This window comes from Chiloscyllium plagiosum, chromosome 4, assembly GCF_004010195.1.
Source record: "Chiloscyllium plagiosum isolate BGI_BamShark_2017 chromosome 4, ASM401019v2, whole genome shotgun sequence".
Taxonomy (NCBI): domain Eukaryota; kingdom Metazoa; phylum Chordata; class Chondrichthyes; order Orectolobiformes; family Hemiscylliidae; genus Chiloscyllium; species Chiloscyllium plagiosum.
The window spans coordinates 57,907,430-57,928,395 of record NC_057713.1 but is presented as its reverse complement, the minus strand read 5'-3'; the positions used below and the strand labels follow the sequence as shown (position 1 = coordinate 57,928,395).

The 20,966-nt window shown below is 39.6% G+C and overlaps 1 protein-coding gene across 4 annotated transcripts in view; it reads left to right on the top strand.

Annotated features, from left to right (window-relative positions):
* Positions 1–20,966, top strand: part of garem (GRB2 associated, regulator of MAPK1) — a 133,075-nt gene that overhangs the window by 31,524 nt on the left and 80,585 nt on the right. The window contains exon 1 of one of the 4 annotated variants that reach the window (XM_043688267.1): positions 10,903–10,924. The exons of the other annotated variants lie outside the window; for them this stretch is intronic. Coding sequence (XP_043544202.1) covers positions 10,918–10,924 — 7 coding nt within the window. The 5' untranslated portion in view covers positions 10,903–10,917. Of the gene's footprint in view, positions 1–10,902; positions 10,925–20,966 lie in introns of those variants that run through there. 4 annotated transcript variants of the gene reach the window in all.

The following is a 20,966-nucleotide window of genomic DNA, read 5'->3' as shown; positions in this document are numbered from 1 at the left end:
GGGAACCTTGTCAAACGCCTTACTGAAGTCCATATAGATCACATCTACTGCTCTGCCCTCATCAATCATCTTTGTTACTTCAAAAAGCTCAATCAAGTTTGTGAGACATGATTTCCGACGCATAAAACCATGTTGACTATCCCTAATCAGTCCTTGCCTTTCCAAATACATGTACATCCTGTCCCTCAGGATTCCCTCCAACAACTTGCCCACCACTGAGGTCAGGCTCACCAGTCTATAGTTGTCTGGCTTGTCTTTACCCCCCTTCTTAAACAGTGGCATCACGTTTGCCAACCTCCAGTCTTCCGGCACCTCACCTGTGACTATCGATGATACAAATATCTCAACAAGGGGCCCAGCAATCACTTCTCTAGCTTCCCACAGAGTTCTCAGGTACACCTGATCAGGTCCTGGGGATTTATCCACCTTTAACTAATAAGATATATTCTACTATTTTGTGCATCTAAGTGCAAGTCCTAACCAGCTGACTTGATATAATAAAAGCAACATTAATTCCTGAATTTCTGAATGCTGTTATTTGATGGCTTTGATATGTTGTGGTAAATTTCAATTACTTATGGTAAGTGTGATTTAATATTCTGCTCTGCATCCCTGAAGTGCACTTAACCAACATAATTAGCTTTTGGAGGATCTCCATCTTATTTTCCCCTGTGCCTTCAGTTTTATTGTATGTGAGATCACTGTAGCAGTGAAGTTAGTTTAGTCAACCTGTCCAATTCCGGGCATTTGGGGTAATTTGGGTATTGTAGTACTGCAGTACTCCATTTTGAATGTAGAATACACTCTTGCTGCATCTCGGTAGGTGCCAGTCTTAGGACCTTGTGGCACATTTATCTTTAAGTGAATGATTCATGGGTTTAAGTCTGAAAATTCATGCTGATGCTCTATTGCTGTATTGAGTGTTTGGTGCATTAATAGAGATTGAAATATATCCTCTGATGGTTAAAGAATCCCTGGCACTCTTTAATGAACAACGGAGATTTCTTGTTTCTGTGTTAATATTCATTCCTTAACTGGCATTAATGAAAACAGATCATCTGGTCATGCATGTCTATTTGCTGTCTGTTAGTGCTTTCTGCATGCAAAATAGCTTCTGTATTTCCCTAAATTTTAACAATTTCTAACTGAACTGTTATCATTATCATTTTTAAAGTACTTTGAGGTATCCCAGGTTTGGGAAAGTATAATATAAATGCAAGTCTTTCTTTTATAAGGATTTATGGTCACTTATGTGCTGTCTCTACTATGCCTGAAATTAAGAGGCAAAATTAAATACTTTTTAAAAGATTCCTTGTGTGGAACATGGGTGTCGTTGGCAAAGCTAAGATTGTTGCTCATCCTAATTATATCAGAAAAGGGAGCAAACTAGTCTGCAATTCATCTTGTACAGATACATCCATCGTGCTGTTACGAAGAGAGTTTCCTAAATTTAAGGAAATACAGAAGTTATTTTGCATGCAGGAAGCACTAACAGACAGCAAACAGGCATGCATGACCAGATGAATGCTACCATTGCAGACTGTGTTGGAGGGGTGAATATTTATGGTGGCAGATTTGATTTGTGCTTTATAGATGTTGGACAGACATCAGGCAGACAAAAAGTCAATTATTTACCACAGAGCTCCCTGCCTTTGAACTGTTCATCTAACCACTGTTATATATCTGGCTGGCTCAGATCAGTTTTTGGTCAATGTTCACCCACCAGCAGAATAGTGATATCAGGTAGAGGAATCAATGATGGTAATGCCATTGAATATCAAGGGGAGATGATTATTGTCTGGCATTTGTATAGCACACATAGAGGGGAGGCAGTGACCTTGTCGTATTATCATTGGACTGTTAATCTAGAGACTCGGGTAATGTTCTGGGGTCCTGGGTTTGACTCCCACCGTAGCAGATGGTGGAAGTTGATTTCAATAAAATTCATCAATTAAGACAGTATGTACCCGGGAAATTTTCCACATTGTCAGGTAGATGTCAGTTTTGTGAGTGCACTGAAACAACTTGGGTAGGAGTGTCAATCTTCAGTACTACTGCGAGAGTGTTGTCACGTATCACCTTTTGAAGTATCCACTGGCTTCAGCTGTTCACCTGGAGTAACCCGAATTGATTAAGACTGGCAACTGTGATGTTGGTGACACCCGAAGGAGCCAGGGATGCAGATCTGGCTAACGAGTTGAAAATGCTTCAGTGTTATCTTTCGGGCTGCTGTGTTCATCACCAAACACCCATCCCTCCCCAACCACCACCATTTTGTCAGTTCCATGCTGTATCTTATTGACATACAGGTGCCTCAATTTTAGGTATGCCTGGTGCTGCTTTGAAATGCCCTCCTTTCTTCATTCTGCTCTGTCATTTCCTTAGTCTAGCCATCATGTATTCCTCATCTGTCTTTAAGAAGTTCACATTTCTCTTTGTGATGTAAACTGGCATTTGTATATTTTTTTTAAATAATCAGTTGTAAGTTTGGGTTTCTGGTTTTTGTACTAGCAACTGGTGAGTTTTCTACATCTGAAGTTAATGGATTTATGTATTTCTGTATCATGTTAGTTTCTTTTCATGGCATCAGAATGAATAAGGTTTGTTCATTTTACTTCAGATTATTTGTGACTCAGCAAGACAAATAGTGGGACCTCAAAGTTTGCAAGGGACTTCTGGAGCTTGTATTTTTTTTAAACTTAGCTATATCTATCTTCGAGAGGGCAACTTTTGGATCTCAATTTTTACATTGATGTGACAGTCTTTGGAATAGGGTGGCTGTGTTAACCAGTACAGTTGAGAAGAGAATGATACATAGTCAAGTAGGTTACTTATTTGTTAATTGTCCCCAGTTAGAGGTTGGGTTAAAATCCTGGTGTGGTTACTTAAAACTGCATGCATTTAGGTGTGTCTGTGATAGCTTCTTCCTGGAGCTACCTGCAGTTCTCCTCGAAAGGCTGAAGTTACAAGTGACTCAAATCTGCCGAGGTGTGAGACACAGGGAAGCTGGTGTGAGTATTGTCTAGTGTTGTATTAGATATGTTTTGGGTACTATAAATGAGTTGTTTTGCTTCTTTTCAATTTATGAAGGAGTATTTTGAAATTAATGGGATTATACTTCTACCTTTTTAGAAACCTCTGCATTTGTTTTATGTGGTTTAGTTTATTCTGTTATTTCTTTTGTTAATAAACTTTGTTTTGTTGTAAAAGTAAAATATATGACATTGCATGCTTATGTTTAAGCATGACACCAGCTTGTTCTGTCATATTTTCAGTTATTTTGGTTTTTATCAAGCCAGGTTCCTGTCAATATTAGCTAGGATCGTAAAACCTTTATCATTCACTTTTATCTTCCATATTAATTTGACTTTTGCTTTTAGATTTAATATCATTGATATTTTTGCAAGGTTTTTTTCTCCCATGCTTCTTTGTTGCTTTGTGTTTTTAATTCCAATAAATAGTCAGACAGATGTATAGCATGGAAACAGACCTTTCGGTCCAACCTGTCCACGCTGACCAGATATCCCAACCTAATCTAGTCCCACCTGCCAGCACCCGGCCCATATCCCTCCAAACCCTTCCTATTCATATACCCAACCAGATGCCTTTTAAATGTTGGAGTTGTACCAGCCTCCACCACTTCCTCTGGCAGCTCATTCGATGCACGTACCACCCTCTGCGTGAAAAAGTTGCCCCTTAGGTCTCTTCTTTATCTTTCCCCTCTCACCCTAAACCTATACCCTCTAATTCTGGACTCCCCCACGCCAAGGAAGAGACTTTGTCTATTTATCCTATCCATGCCCCTCTTGATTTTATAAACCTCTATAAGGTCAGCCCTCAGCCTCCGATGCTCCAGGAAAAACAGCCTGTTCAACCTCTCCATATTGCACAAATCCTCCAACACTGGCAACATCCTTGTAAATCTTTTCTGAACCCTTTCAAGTTTCACAACATCCTTCTGATAGGAAGGAGACCAGAATTGCGCGCACTATTTCAAAAGTGGCCTAACCAGCTGCAACATGACCTCCCAGCTCCTGTACTCAATACCATGACCAAGAAGGAAAGCATACCAAATGCTGCTTTCACTATCCTATTTACCTGCAACTCCACTTTCAAGGAGCTATGAACCTGCACTCCAAGGTCTCTTTGTTCAGCAACACTCCCTAGGACCTTACCATTTAGTGTACAAGTTCTGCTAAGATTTGCTTTCCCAAAATGCAGCATCTCGCATTTATCCAAATAAAACTCCATCTGTCACATTTCAGCCCATTGGCCCATCTGGTCAAGATCCTGTTGTAATCTGAGTATCCAAATGGCTAGTTCTCCCTGTATTCCATGAGATCTTATCTTGCTAAGCAGTCTCTAATGGGAACCTTGTCGAGCTCCTTACTGAAGTCCATATAGATCATGTCCACCGCTCTGTCCTCATCGATCCTCTTTGTTACTTCTCCAAAAAACTCAATCAAGTTTGTTGGACTTGATTTTCCACGCACAAATCCATGTTGACTATCCCTAATAGGTATTTGTCTTTCAAAATACATGTACATCCTGTCCCTCAGGATTCCCTCCAACAACTTGCCCACTACCGATGTCAGGCTCACTGGTCTGTAGTTGCCTGGCTTGTCCTTACCATCCTTCTAAAGGCATGACGTTGGCCAATTTTCCGTGGTCCGGCACCTCACCTGTGACTATCAGTGATACAAATATCTCAGCAAGGGGCCCATCAATCACTTCTCTAGCGTCCCACAGAGTTCAAGGGGTACCCCTTTCAGGTCCTTGGGGATTTATCCACTTTTGTGGTTAAGACACCTAGCAGTTCCTTCTCTGTAATATGGACATTTTGCAAGATGTCACCATCTATTTCCGTACATTCTATATCTTGCATGTCCTTTTCCACAGTAAACACTGATGCAAAATACTCATTTAGTATCTCTCCCATCTCCTGCGGCTCCACACAAAGGCAGCCTTGCTGATCTTTGAGGTGCCCTGTTCTCTCACTAGTTACCTTTTTGTCCATAATGTATTTGGAAAAAAACTCTTTTGGATTCTCCTTAACTCTATTTGCCAAAGCTATCTCATGTCCCCTTTTCGCCCTCCTGCTTTCCCTCTTAAGTATACTCCTACTGCCTTTATACTCGTCTAAGGATTCATTTGAACTATTATATCTATACCTGACTCTTTTTTTTAACAAATCCCTCAATTTCCCTAGTCATCAATCATTCCTTATACCTACCAGCCTTTCCTTTCACCTTAACAGGAATATACTTTCTCTGGACTCTTGTTATCTCATTTCTGAATGCTTCCCATTTTCCAGCTGTCCCTTGATCTGCGAACATCTGCTCCCAATCAGCTTTTGAAAGTTCTTGTTTAGCTTTCCTCCAATTTGGCACTTCAACTTTTACACCTGGTCTGTCCTTTTCCATCACTATTTTAAAACTAATAGAATTATGGTTGCTGGCCCCAAAGTGCTCCTCCATTGACACCTCAGTCACCTGCCCTGCCTATTTTCCCCAAGAGTAGGCTAAGTTTTGCACCTTCACTCGTAGGTATATCCACATATGAATCAGAAAATTTTCTTGTACGCACTTAATAAATTCCTCTCCACCTAAACCTTTAATACTATGGCAGTTCCAGTCGATGTTTGGAAAGTTAAAATTCCATACCCTATTCTTCTTACAGATAACTGAGATCTCCTTACAAGTTTGTTTCTCAATTTTCCTCTGACTATTCAGGGGTCTATAATACAATCCCAAAAAGGTGATCATCCCTTTCTTATTTCTCAGTTTCACCCAAATAACTTCCTTGGATGTATTTCCAGGAATGTTCTCCCTCAGTATAGCTGTAATGCTATCCCTTATCAAAAACGCCACTCTCCCTCCTCTCTTGCCTCCCTTTCTGTCCTTCCTGTAGCATTTGTATCCTGGAACATTAAGCTGCCAGTCTTGTCCATCCCTGAGCCACGTTTCTGTAATTGCTATGATATCCCAGTCCCATGGTCCTAACCATGCCCTGAGTTCATCTCCCTTCCCTGTTAGGTCCCTTGCACTGAAATAAGTGCAGTTTAATTTGAGTCCTACTTTGTTCTCTGCTTTGTTCCTGTCTGCCCTGACTGTTTGACTCGCTTTTTTTATCATTTAATTTTTAAACGTTTATTCACTATATCAACCTTTCATAATCCTTTTTGTTTCATTCACCCTCTGCATAAGAGAGAAATTTAGTTTTAAAAAATTCTTTGCTTTAAGGTGGCCAGCATCAGACTGGCAAAATTAAGGTGAGAAAAGAAGTGATTGAGTGGAGATGGAGGCAATTTTCTCTCAAGGTTTTGTGGTGGCTATGCAGAACACTGAGTAGTCGGAGTGGTATACTTTAAACCAAGGTATTTGTTGAATGGAAGTCATTTGACACATTTCTTGCAGTGCCTTTGTTAACAGTTGAAACTGTTTTACAGTTTAAGGTATTCTACCTGCTAAAATGAGCAAACTTATTTGTTCAGCTCAGAAGTCTGGATGTTCGTTTTGTGGTGCAGCTATGTACACCATGGATAATTCACAGTCAGAAATACATTAGTAATTTCTTGAGTCCTTTATTGCCAGCTTATGGCACCTTTATTTATTTGCTCCCCATTGATTGTATGCTGTATCCAAATTGATATTTTGTTGAGATGAGCTGTATGACTTAATTTGGATCATCATGTCAGAGTGATTTATTTCTAGACTTAGATTTAATTAAGTTGTATCATCAATGGCCATGGGTGAGGTGCTGGAAGATTGTAGGATGGCTAGTTTGGTGCCACTATTTAAGAAAGGTGTTAAGGATATGCCAGGAAACTGTAGACCAATGAGTCTGACATCAGTGATTGGGAAGTTTTTGGAGGAGATGCTGAGGAACAGGATCTCCATGAATTTTACAAGGCAAGGACTGACTGGGGATAGTTAACATTGCCTTATGCATGGGAATTTGTGTTTCACTAACTGACTGAGTTTTTTGAAGAAGTGACAAAGAAGTTTAATGAAGACAGAGCGGTGGACTGTGTCTGTATGGACTTGGAGTAAGCCAATCAACAAGGTCCCGCTTGGTAAACTGATTAGCAAGGTTAGATCATGTGGAATCCATGGAGAGCTAGCCATTTGGATGCAAAATTAGCTTGAAAGTAGCAGACAGAGATGATGGTGGAGGACTGTCTTCCGACTGGAGGCCTGTGACCAGCAGTTTGCTGCAAGGATTGGTGCTGGATCCGCTGCTTATTATCATTTATAAAAATGATTTAGATGTGAATATAGGAGGTGTGATTAGTAACTTTGCAGATGACACCAAAATTGATGGTGTAGTTGATAGTGAAGGTTTTCTAATGGCACCCCCATGATCTGATGCGCTAATGGCCAAGGAGCAGCAGATGGAGTTTAATTTAGATAAATGCAATCTGTTCGTTTGGTAAGGTGAATCTGTACAGGGAGTGTACACGTGAAGGTAGGACCCTGGGGAGTGTTTCCAAACAGAGACCTTGGAGTGCAGGTTCATAGTTACTTTTAAGTCACTGGTAGACAGGATAGTGAATAAAGTGTTTGATACACTTGCCTTTATTGGTTAGTGTTTTGAGTATTAGAGTTGCTGCAACTGTACAGTACACTGGTTATGCCACTTTTGGAATATTGCATTCAGTTCTAGCCTCCCTTCTATTGGAAGTCATGATGTGGAGGTGCTGGTGTTGGACTGGGATGGACAAACTTAAAAATCTCTCAACACCAGGCTGTAGTCCAGCAGCTACCTGATAAAGGAGCAGTGCTCCAAAAGCTAGCAAACCTGTTGGACTATAACCTGGTATTGTGTGATGTTTTTAACATTGCTACTGGAAAGATGTTATTAAACTTGAAAGGGTGCAGAAAGGATTGGAGCTATAGGGACAAGCTGGTTAGGCTGGGCCTATTTTCCCTGGAGTATAGGAGGTTGAGAGGTGATCTTCTAAAAGGTTTATAGAAACATGAGTAGCATGGATAGGGTGAAGAGCCAAGGTCTTTTTCCCAGGGTAGGGGAGTCCAAAACTAGAGGGCATAGATTTAAGGTGAGAGGGAAAAGGTATCAAAGGGACCTAAGGGGCAACTCTTTCATGCAGAAGGTGGTGCATGTATGGAATGAACTGTCAAAGGAAGTGGTGAAGGCTGATACAATTGCAACATTTAGAATGCATCTGGATGGGTATGTGAATGGAAGGGTTTGGACGAATATAGGCCAATTGCTGGCAAATGGGAATTAGATTAATTTAGGATATCTGGTTGGCGTGGACAAGTTGGACTGAAGGGTCTATTTCCGTGCTGTATAACTGACTCTGACTAAGCTCATCTAGAAAATTCATGCTTCTTAGTCAGCACTTGCTGCCTGAAATATTGCACAAACGTCCAGAAAAATGGGCTTTTCCTGAAATGTGTTGCCTTTTAGGGGTGTAGTCCACCAAATCATTGAATGTCTGAATGGAACCAGTTTTGACTTTTTTCATAACCATAAATCTGAAATAGAAATATTGTTTACATTTTATGGTGGACACGCTTTCTTTGGAGTTTGACATAAGAGTTGAATATTTTGATATCACCATTGCAAAACATTCTTTTTCAAATTCATAATCAATTGTCTTGTTGATTTCAGCCTGACCAAGTTCATACCACCCCAGCCATTCCTTTTGTGAAAATTTGCTGTGCTGATGTCACAAAGCAGTGAACTAAAAGATTGTAACAGTGTCAATATTGCTGTCCACAGCAGCCGGGAACTCATGAACTTCATTGTTTCAACAAACATGTTCAAATAGATACGGAGTCTTCAGTTTATTGATCTTGGCTTTTGCAAACCGCATACCTTCAATTTCGTCAAACAGCTTTGCTAAAAGAATTTGCACAGTGATGTTAGTTGACCTAGAGTATCATTTTGATCGGTCAGTGCCATGCATTATTGTGGCTTTTAGGCGTTTCGAGGCCATATTTTGGTTATTGGATCATTGCACTTATTCAGTTGTTAAGTGCAATGGTTAATCAAGACGTAGTTTAACACTAGCATGCTTTACTACAAAGTATCTTGACAGCCTCCTCACTTCATTGAGGTTAAAATGCTACAGCATCACTTTGTGACTTTGGCAAAGTTTTTGGCCCTTCTTCAAAGATGACCTGTTGAATACTATATACACTATTTGTAGAATCGCCTCAAATAAGGCCTGTTGTGCTGTAATTGCTTTATTCCTCCCTTTGGGCAAGGGGATCAGGGTTCGAGTCGCTTGTCCAGAGGTGCGTAGTTCAGAAATATTACAAGTTGATTAGAAGATATCTAGAAGGGCCCATTAGCATGAAAAATTGAGACCTTCAAGCATCATCTATTTCGAGCTTTTCTCTGTAAGGAACACTACTGGTCTTTAAAACGGTTAATGTAAACTTGCAACACCGCAGCTACTCCATTTTTCATTCTAAATACAACAGAAACTCAGACATCATCTTTAAATCAAGGTCACTGTTAACATCAAATTGCTTAATTCCTGTTACAATGAAGGCACTGTCATGAGCCATCAGTCTTAAAATTCTTGCAAAGGCAGTCTTGTAAACAAGTTCAGATTCTGGTTGAAACTTGACATGCAAAATCTAAATTTCTTTGTGCCAAATGTCTGTACATTGGTCTACTGTGAATGCATAAAAACATGATTTGTGCAATTCGCCAGAAACTGTTTCTCTATCACTAAGTTAATGTGCTGCAGAAATTCAAAGGCATGATTCTTGCTGTACAATCTCTTAATAATTGCTGCATATCGTGCCGCAAGGTCATGAATGTCTTGCACAGAAAGCTTAGGCACAGTTATCCTCGTTGCAAGTATTTTATTATCAATTAAAACTTTCACCATATTGCGATTTATTATCTTGTGCTGTGTGCTGCACCGTCCTCTCATGATTTCCTATCATTTCGATAGTATTCATTGAACTTCACATTTGTTATGGTTTCATAGCCTAACAACAGAATCCATATGAACATTTTGATTCAAATGCTGCTTTAGATCGTCCTATTTGCAAATGTTTCACTTTTTTTTCCCCAGGACAGAACTCAATTCCTGAATTTGCATTAGAGCAAACCGTACATAGGACACAAAAAAAAACCTAAAGAACTGTGAATGTTGGAAGTCAGCAACAAAATCATAAATTGCTGAAAAATCTCAAATTTACCCACATCTGTGAAGAGAAAGCAGAGCTACAATTTCAGGTCCAGTGACCTTCAGAGCACTTATGTTTTGAAGAAGATCACTGGACTTGAAATCTCTGCTTTCTGTCCACAGGTGCTGTCAGACCTGCTGAGTGCATAGGACATTGTCAGTTTTACAGAAAGTGAAAAATTCAAGCATTCATACTTTCTGTTCGTGTGTTGAAGATACCATTTTGGTTTCAGTGATCTCAAACAGACTTTCCTTTTTTCAAGTATGCACAGGCTTTCTTTTTTCAGGGATTTGACTCTTCTTTGACTTTCAGACAGTTCAAACTTAAAACAAAACTTAAACTATGAAAGAAAAGTATTACTTGCTATTTGCATTACGTTATTCTGGAAAGGCTACATGCTTCTCGGATTTTGTACTGATCCTTCTGGTTACTACAGACCATAAACTAATCTACAAACTCCCCTCTCCTTGAACTTCAGAGGTGCGACCTGACCTCTTCTCTCGACCCCAACAAATCTCCAGTGCTGTGGAAACAGCTACGTGTGCGCTCAGGACTGACTGACAGTTGAGAAGGCTTGGACTTTGTGGCTGAGGAGTGTGTGGTGCATCATGGGATGTGCATGGGTTTCCCACCTCTGCACAAAAGGCAGTCTACAGGGAACATTATATAGAGCTGCACAAAATCGAGGAACCTGGACAGAGGAGATAATGAAAAATTGTTCGCATTGGTGGAAGGGTCAGGAATGAGAGGTAAATGAAAACAAGGCACCATGGGAAACTCTTTTATGTAACAACTACTTTGAATTTGGCTCTATGTAAGTGTTGTTGCAAATTAATTTGTAGTTTTCAAAAGAGAACTGGATAATTATCTTGAGAGAAAATTTCCAGGGCTGTAGCGAAAAGATGAGGAGTGGTATTAGCTCTTAGAGATCTGACAAGGACCTGATTGACCAAATGGTCGTCTTACATGCTGTAGCCAATTGTATGATTCTATGATTGCATTAAGTGCCTGTCTCCTACATCAGTCTTTTTCCTTTTTATGTTTTAACTATCACCCTCTTATGCTGTCTTTTTTATCCATATATTTAGCTTTTTAATCTCCCTGGATACTGCTGTGGTTTAGGCTTTTTTTGGGGGTTTTTTTTCCTCTTTGCATTGCTAATTTTAATTCAGTAGCAGACTTTTCCTTGGGTATTATTTTTAGAACCTTTTTTTAATTGAATAGGAATTTTCAGCCATTTCATTCCCCTTTTTTTTCAGAATGTTTTGGTCTGTACTGATCCTTTGTGCTTTTTTTTTATTTGCCTAGTTATTAGGTTGGTATCCATCTCCTCTAAACCTCTAAAAGTGCTTTCTCCTGGCTAGCGTCTTTTTCTCAGATTTGCAATATTGCTTTTTTGTTAAAAGTTGCTTCCTGATTATATTTAAGGAACGCCTTAAAGGATGATTTGGAAGTATTATTTCAGATGAAAATGCGAGTGAATTACTAACATTCAGGAAGGTGATGAGGCAACAGTGTTTTTGTGAGGAGGAGGAGTAAATTGTGTTCATTCATGCTGGGTTGGTTAATTTATTTATCACCCAAATTGTTGTTGAATGATATCCCAACAGCCTGTAATCCTTTCTCTACTGATAGTGAGATATTAGATGTGACTTTTAACTTCCAGGATACAATTTGGCATTTACAAAGTGTGCAATACTGTCATGATTTAACTAAAGTGCTTCTTGGCAAACTTAATGCTGAACAGGTATATCATGTTATGCCTTTTCTTTTTACAGTTGGAATTTATGATGCAGCTGCTCCTTGATATGCTGATAAAACAATTTAGAATTTTAGGTCAGTTACGTGAGAAGCTTGCCATGAGTTTCTTATTTAAGAGCATTCATTTTCTGTAATATTATGCAAATATGTAGCATTTTACTTGGTGAATAAAATTAATTGAAACAAGGTTCTGAACTTTGTAAATAGCCACCCACAAAGTTTTGCAACATCATCACTGCTGCCCAGGATAACAAATACCTTTAACTTTATAAGACTGAATTAATTGGATTAATGCTAATGCACTTCAGTATTTGATCATTGATTCTGTTTCCAGCACTTGAGTGGTTTAACAAAATTAGCACAGGTTATCATTTCAGTTGCTGGAATTCTTCTGACATTTAATTCTAGACCAGAGTAAACATGTTTCTTTCTTCCTTTTCTATTGAGTCCTGTATGAAGTCTGTATGCTTCAATAAGATTGTCTCAAAGGCACTCGGGAAAGTGAGATTTGTACTAGTCAAATCTCTGCCCAAGGTCTTTGGCATTTGGCTTAGCATACTCATGGGACATTGCAAAACTAGAGGTGCATAATTCACTTTGGAATGAAGGGGGAGAGAGTTGTATTGAGAGTAGGGATCAGGGAGATGTATGGAATTGGGTTTTCCAGGGATTCATATTAGGACTTGCACTTCAGATATATATAAATTTACTTCAACCTGGATATAGGATGTCCACCTTTTGAAGTTTGTGAATTATTCAGAACTTGGAAGACTAGTAAATAGTGAAGAGGCCAATAGTGGCCATCAGGTGTGTATTAATGTTGGTTAATTAGAAAGATTTGTGAAAGGGCAATTTAGTGTGTTGAACTGTGCAGTGGGGCACTTTAACACCAAGATCATGGAGAGTTGGTAAATTCAATGTTGAAGGGGAGTGAAGTGCAAATGCAGTGTAATTTGACAGGTATATTAATAAATTCCTGAAGCTGCCAGGGAAAATTTATAAGACGGTTAAATGTTGATGTTTAGCTTTGCAAATGACAGCCTTGAATACAAATATAAGGATGTCTTGCTAAAACTTTACAAATCATTTGTTAGGTCTCAGTTGAAGTCATGGAGTCATAGAGATGCACAGCATGGAAATAGAACCTTCAGTCCAATTTGTCCATGCCGACTAGATATCCCAACCCAATCTAACCACACCTGCCAGTACCTGATTCGTATCCCTCCAAACCCTTCCTATTCATATACCCATCCAGATGCCTTTTAAATGTTGCAATTGTACAGGCCACCACCACTTCCTCTGGCATTCCATAAACATACCACCCTCTGCGTGGAAAACGTTGCCTCTTAGGTCTTTTTCATTATCTTTCCCCTCTCACCCTATGCCCCCTAGTTCTGGACTCCCCCACCCCAGAGAACGGAGTTTGTCTATTTATCCTATCCATGCCCCTCATGATTTTATAAACCTCTAATTCTCCCCTCAGCCGCCGACGCTCCACGGAAAGCAGTCCCAGCCTATTCAACTCTCCCCATAGTTCAAATCTTCCAACCTTGGCAACATCCTTGTAAATCTATTCTGAAGTGTTTTGTATAATTCAGAGAACCACACTTTTTGAGGATGTTAAGACCTTGGAGAAGGTATAGAGATGGTTTATCACGTGATGTTGGAACTGTAGTAAGCACCACTTGTTTAAATGTGTTGTGGGCTTAAACGCTAGTGTGCCAACTCGCTAAATTAGAAAAAAAGGATAAAAATACACTTGGAATTTCATTTCTCCTGAAATGCATTCCAATGACTGAGTTCAGAGTTCTGTAGATGGCTGTATGAATAAAGTGGTCTGATAATAGTTATATTATTCTATGAAATGAATGTTGCCTTGCTGGAATGAACTAAGAGAGTCAATAGCAATAGTGTCTATTCTATAATTACATAGACAGTGACATACTGTCTAATGTGACATTCACATAGCTTTGGATTTGAAGGGTTAAATATTGGAAGTTTCAAACAGAAGTGTTAGCTAGATGCTTGATAAGAAACTTATACTGAAAGTAAAATAGACAAACTGCAAATGCACCATTTTGAAACTGATTAAATCTTCTAAGATTGCATATTTTGTCTTGCAGTGGAAACTTTGCAATATTCAGTGTGGAAATTGTAGAAATTTAATGTTTACTCAATTGGAAGTGATTGAAACTTGTCAGAACTCTGAATTGGTGCAGTGGCTGATAAGTTTTGAGTATGCAGTATTTATAATGAAATAAATTATAGAATTTTAGTATAATTATTTTGCTATTGTTTATTATTTTAGTCGGCCTGCTAAGATGTGTTATGATACACTTCTGGCACAGGGGGCACTTGAACCCAGACCTTCTGACCAAGAGGTAGGGACGCTGCCACTGTACCACAATGGCTCTCGTTCTTTTGTTTCCTTAATATCATCCTCCATATAAAGACTCTAATTTAACTCATGGCGACTGTATAGACTTTACTACCTTGTTTCCCTTGTTACTTTTTGTTTCAATGGTAAATACAATCACACCACCTTATTTCACTTTCCGTGCTTATCCCTCTTCCACACCTCAAACCCTTTTGTGTCCACCTTTGGACTGAAGTGTCATTCAATTCAATTCTTCTCTACCTGCGACTCTACGTTCAAGGAGCTATGAACCTGCATTCCAAGGTCTCTTTGTTCAGCAATGCTCCCTAGGACCTTACCATTTAAGTGTATAAGTCCGAAGATTTGCTTTCCCAAAATGCAGCAGTTATTTAAATTAAACTCCATCTGCCACTTCTCAACCCACCGGTCCATCTGATCAAGATCCCATTGTAACCTGAGGTAACCTTCTTTGCTGTCCTCTACACGTCCGGTTTTGGTGTCATCTGCAAACTTACGAACTATACATCCTATGTTCATATCCAAATCATTTATATAAATGATGAAAAATAGTGGACCCAGCACCAATCATTTTGGCACTCTGCTGGTCACAGGACTCCAGTCTGAAAAGCAACCCTCCCCCACCACCCTCTGTCTTCTACCTTTTGAGCCAGTTCTGTGTCCAGATGGCTAATTCTCCCTGTATTCCATGAGATCTAACCTTACTAACCAGTCTCCCATGGGGAACCTTGTCGAATGTCTTACTGAAGTCCATACAGATCACGTCTACCGCTCTGCCCTCATCAATCCTCTTTTTGTTACTTCAAAAAACTCAATCAAGTTTGTGAGACATGATTTTCCACACACAACACCACGTTGACTATCCCTAATCAGCAGGCTAAGATAAAAGATAGGGAGGAGGGACTTAGTCCCTCCCCCAAGTCCCTCCTCCCTATCTTTTATCTTAGCCTGCTGGACCAACTTTCCTCATTCCTGAAGAAGGGCTAATGCCCGAAACGTCGATTCTCCTGTTCCCTAGATGCTGCCTGACCTGCGCTTTTCCAGCAACACATTTCCATCTCTGATCTCCAGCATCTGCAGACCTCACTTTATCCCTAATCAGTCCTTGCCTTTCCAAAATGCATGTAAATCCTGTCCCTGAGGATTCCCTCCAACAACTTGCCCACCACCGACATCAAGCTCACCGGTCTATAGTTTCCTGGCTTGAACTTGTCACTTTTCTTAAACAGCGGCAACACGTTAGCCAACCTCCAGTCTTCTGGCACCTCATCTATGACTATTGATACACATCTCAGCAATGGGCCCTTGCATAAATCAAAAGCTACATATGTTAATGCACATGGTTCTAATATTTGCAGATAGAACAAAAATGCACATGTACTGCATCTGTTTGAACTTGGCAAATGGATGTCATCTATTTTGCTAGTTTGTTTCTCCAGTAATGCCCTGACCAATTCGTCGACCAGCCTGGTTTAAAATTTAAACAAAGCCTGGCAATAAACTGTGAATTATAATTAATTAATTGGTGCAGTCTCCATCTCAATGCCCCTGCTGATCAAAGTCCACTCACCATCTAATCAGTTTAAATGTTGGTTTTCCCCTTAAATGGTAATCTTGCAAATTGCCCTGAAGAGTACAACAGTAAAAACTTTGCAAACAGACATCTTGTCAATAAAAACAGGTTGTCATCACTTTTTTATGCAACTGCACTTTAAAAGACCATTGTTATAAAACACTTAAGGACATTCTGTGCTTTGAATGGCGCTATATAAATACATGTTTTTTTGATGACCTTGTATCCAATGAAGCCATTATGTCTCACATTGGCTGTTTTTGCAGCCCAGCCCTCACCTGCACTTCAAGTCCAAGGGATATATGTCTGAATACATATGTTGTGACAGGTTTAATGAAACACTGCCAGCCTTCGCTGGATCACAAAACATAATTTGGTTTTGTGGTCATTTGTTAAGGCTGCTCATCATGCCAGGAGAGCCAAGATAATTCCTCCTTTACTACTCCTGTTCAACATTCTTTCCTGACTCTTCATCCTTAGTTAAAACAGTAAGTGCCACAAGCTTATATGAATATTAAGACCATTCAATCAATTGCCTTTGCTACTTTTCTCCTGTTAGACTATCATATAAAATGTCCTTTTAAAGATTGGTTCTGATTTAGCCCCAAACACACACGTTGCATTGTCATTTCTCCTATCTTCCCCCTTTGTCGACGCTACAAAAAACATCCTTTTTAAAAACTCCCAAATTTGTTTCCCTTTCATAAACCCATGTTCACAATGCCCAATTTTTCCAGTCTTACCTAAATATTAAGCTAACGCATCCTTTGTAATAGATTCTAAAATTTTCCCTACTAAGGACGTCAAGCTGATAGTTCTCCACTCTTCCCTTTTCTCCCCTGCTTCGATAACTGGGAAGTCAGCAGAACCTTCCCAAACTTTAAAGATTTATGAAAGGTAACCACCAATGCATCCATTATTTTTATTATTACTTCCCTCAATATGCTGGAATACAGGTCACCTGGTCCAAGCGATCCCTAAATCCAAATAATTTTCAACGAATGCATTTTTACGAGCACTACTTTGTTCAGTTCCACAAGTCCCTTAGTTGCCTTGTATTTGAGAGATTTTGTTTTTTCTGTGAAGATAAATGCAGAGTAATTGTTTAGTTTCTCCATATTCATTTCCCTGTTGTCTGAAATCAATTCTCTTGTCCACAGCTATTAAATATCCATATTTATGCTTATTAATTTTTTTCATGTAATGTATCTGTAGATTCTGTACTATTCATTTACGTGCCTCACAACTTGTATTCATATTCTCTTTACTTTTTCCTTATTAGATTCTTGGCCCTCCTCTGCTCCCAATCCTTAGGTTTTCATCTGTTTCTGCCATTCCTCGAAGCCTCTTTCTTTGATGTAATGCAGTCTTGAATTTCTTTTGTTAACCTTAGTTAACAAACTTTTCAGTGTCTGCCGTACAAGGATATATATCTATTTTATACGTGGTAGTTTTGAAAAAAAAAATTACTGATTGCATGTGAACTGTCCAATTGTTTGGTGCATTTTCCCAATCCGCTGCAGCCAAGCTGCTCCTTTTGCCCCAGCGTCCTTTGCTCAGATTTAAGATCCCAGTTTCTGAACTAACTATGTTGTAAAATTGTTATTTTATGGTCATAGATTCCCAAAGGCTCCTTTTACCATAAACCTTTAAGTGATCCATTCTCTTTGTAGAATACCAAATCCAATTAAAGCTCAATCCCTAGTTAGGTCCTCAACATACCGATGCAAAGACTCATACACACCCAGGAATGCATCCCCCACCCCATTAGTACTGATTTGGTTAATTAAGCTGACATAGAAATTGAAGTCATTCATTGTTACTGTATTACCCCAAATTACATGTATCTCTAATTTTTTGATTTAAAGTCTGTCCAATATTAGTACTACAGTTCATGATATAAACAAGTTCCACCAATGTCTGCTTTTCTTGCAGTGCCTTCTTTCCACCAAACATATTCTACATCTTGATTCTTTGATCAATAACACACCGTTACAAATGTACTGATGTCATCCCTTATTGGAGTGCTTTCCCATTTGGTTTCCCTTGGTACATTCCTCCTAAATGTAGAATATCCTTTGATGTTGTGTTCCTAATCTTGGTCACCTTGTAGCCATGTCTCTAATGGCAGCTAAATCATATCTATTTATTTCAGTTTGTTAGGGTTTGATATTGAATCTTTGTCAATGCTTATATGCTGATGTACTTTAGTTCAGCCTTTTTGATATTATTCTTCATGTTGATCCGACTTAATGTTGCCGTCACTTTGTCTGTCTTCTGTTATTGCTTACTAGTGACCTTTTGCTAGTTTTGCTCCCTTTGCCCTCCTGGAATTTGAGCTCCTTCTTAAAATCCTATTTTCCTGCCTATCTGGCTTAAACCCCTCCAACTCTAGCAAGTCACCCTGCAAGGATATTTGTCCCAATCAAGCTAAGTTACAACCAGTTCATTTTGTTTATGTCCCAATGCCTCAAATGTGATGCCTTTCATCCTGCACCTGTTTCATTTGCATGTTCAAATGCTCAATTCCCCTATCACAATGCTCGCTAACATATGAAACTGAGAGCAATCTGCTTTGGAGGTCTGCTTTTGGTTTCCTTGCCAGCTCCCTGAAATTTGCTCTCATGACCTCATTTCCCCCTTCCTGTTTAAGCCATTAGCACTGACATGGTTCATGACCTTTGGCTTCTTGCCCTCCCTCAGAAGAATGACATGTAGCCATCCTATGGCATCCTTGATCTTGGCACCACGAATGCAAACTGCCATCTAAAGTCACTTTTAAATTCCAAAAACTCCTATCTGTCTCTGCCATGTGCATATCTAACTTGACTCCAGGTGCCTCTTGAATTCAGAAACCTGGAGCAGACCAAATAAATACATATTTTGGTTCTGTTTTCACAAAGGATGACACAAATAACCTGATGTGGAACACAGGGTCTGGTCAGAGGGAGATAATGGAAAATTTGGTAAGATTTCAGGCCAGTAAATTGCCAGGGCCTGGTAATCCAATCTAGAGCACGAAGAAAGTGACTCTAGAAATATTGATTTTTTTTTAAAAAATTAGAAAAATTAAGAGGTTAGTATATAAAACTAATGAGATTAGGGTTCGTGTATGAATTGATAGAGAATTGATGACAGCCAGGAAAACATTCGGAATAAATGGGTCCTTATCTGACTGGCAATCAGTGATTAATGGGGTATTGCAGGGATCATTGCTTGAACCCAGCAATATATAGAGTCATGATTTTAGATGAGAGGACTAAATGTAATATCACTAAGTTTGCAGGCGACACAAATCTGGGTGGGAAATTGAGCTGTGAGGAGTAGTGTGATTTGGACAAATTGAGTGGGCGAATGCATTGGAGATGAAGTACAATATGGATAAACGTGAAGTTCGCAACTTTGCTTGCAAGAACTGGAAGGCAAATCACCTGAATGGCAAGAGGATTTGAGTACAAGAGTAAGGACATCTTGCTGCTTTCATACAGAGCACAGGTGAAATGACACTTTGAGTAATGTGTGCAGTTTTATTTCTTTATCTGAAGAAGGTTGTTCAGGCTACGGAGGGTTAGGTGGATTGACTGTGCTAAATTGCCCACAATGTCCAAGATGTGCAGCCTAGGTGGATTAGCCGTTGGAGATGCAGGGTTACAAGGATAGGGTAAAGGGGTGTGTCTGGGTGAGATGCTGCCCTGAGAGTCGATGTGGATTCAGTGGGCCAAATGCCTCCTTCCATTCTGTGGTTCTATGATAGGGAATTCTATGATTCTATAAGAATGCAAGAAAAAAATTAGCAGACTGATTCCCAGGTTGCTAGGACAGATGTATGAAGAGAAACTGGATCAGTTAGGACTATATGTACTGGGATTTAGAAGAATGAGCAGGGATCTTCCGTAAACCTGTAGAATTCTAACAAGACTAGACAGGGTAACTGTAGGAAGGATGTTCCTGATGATTAGGGTCCCAATCTAATGGTGTGGTGTAGGCTAGTTATGACTGAGATGAGGAGAAATTGCCTCCCCAGAGAGTGGTAAGCCTGTGGAATTCTCTGCGACAGAAAGCAGTTGAGGCCAAAAAATTGAATATTTTCAAGGAGCTAGTTGTGGTTCATAAACTAAAAGGATTAAAGGATGTGGGCGAAAGCAGGAATATGTTACTAAGTTGGATGATCAGTTATAGTCATATTGAATCGTGAAGTTGGTTCAAAGGGCCAACTGCTAATTTTTTATTTCCATGTCAGTCAGTCTAACGTCCATAGTCAAAGTAGTGCACTCATTTCTGAGAGACTAGATAAACCGTCAATTACAAAAGCATGGTTTAGTCAAGAAGAGTCAATGTGGACTATTTAATGGAACCTTGTGCCTGACTAAATTGATTGAAATTACTTTGAGAAATTAGCAAGGAGGATTGGTAATGCGGTCAATGTGGTTTACATGAATTCTAGAAAGATGTTTGATGAGGTCACACATAGGTAATTGGTTAGAAAAAAAAGACTGAGATCCAGAGGAATATTGCAAGCTGGCCACAAAATTAGCACAGTGACAGGATAATTGTTGAATTGTTTTCAGGTTGTTTAGTGACTGGGAAATTGTTCCCAGTGGGGTTCTGCAGGGCTCAATTGGAAGCCCCCTGCTTTTTATGATATAAGCAGCTTGTACATAATTCTAAGGGTATCAATAAGAAGTTTTCCGACAATGCAAAACTCGATCATATAGAATCATAGAGATGGACAGCATGGAAACAAACCCTTCGGTCCAACCCGTCCATGCCACCCTCTGCGTGAAAAAGCGTCCCCTTCAGTCTCTTTTATACCTTTCCCCTCTCACCCTAAACCTATGCCCTCTAGTTCTGGACTCTCCCACCCCATCTATTTATCCAATCCACGCCCCTCATAATTTTGTAAACCTCTATAAGGTCACCCCTCAGCCTCTGAAGCTCCAGGGAAAACAGCCCCATCCTGTTCAGCCTCTCCCTATAGCTCAGATCCTCCAACCGTGGCAAGATCCTTGTAAATCTTTTCTGAACCCTTTCAAGTTTCATAACATCTTTCCGATAGGAAGGA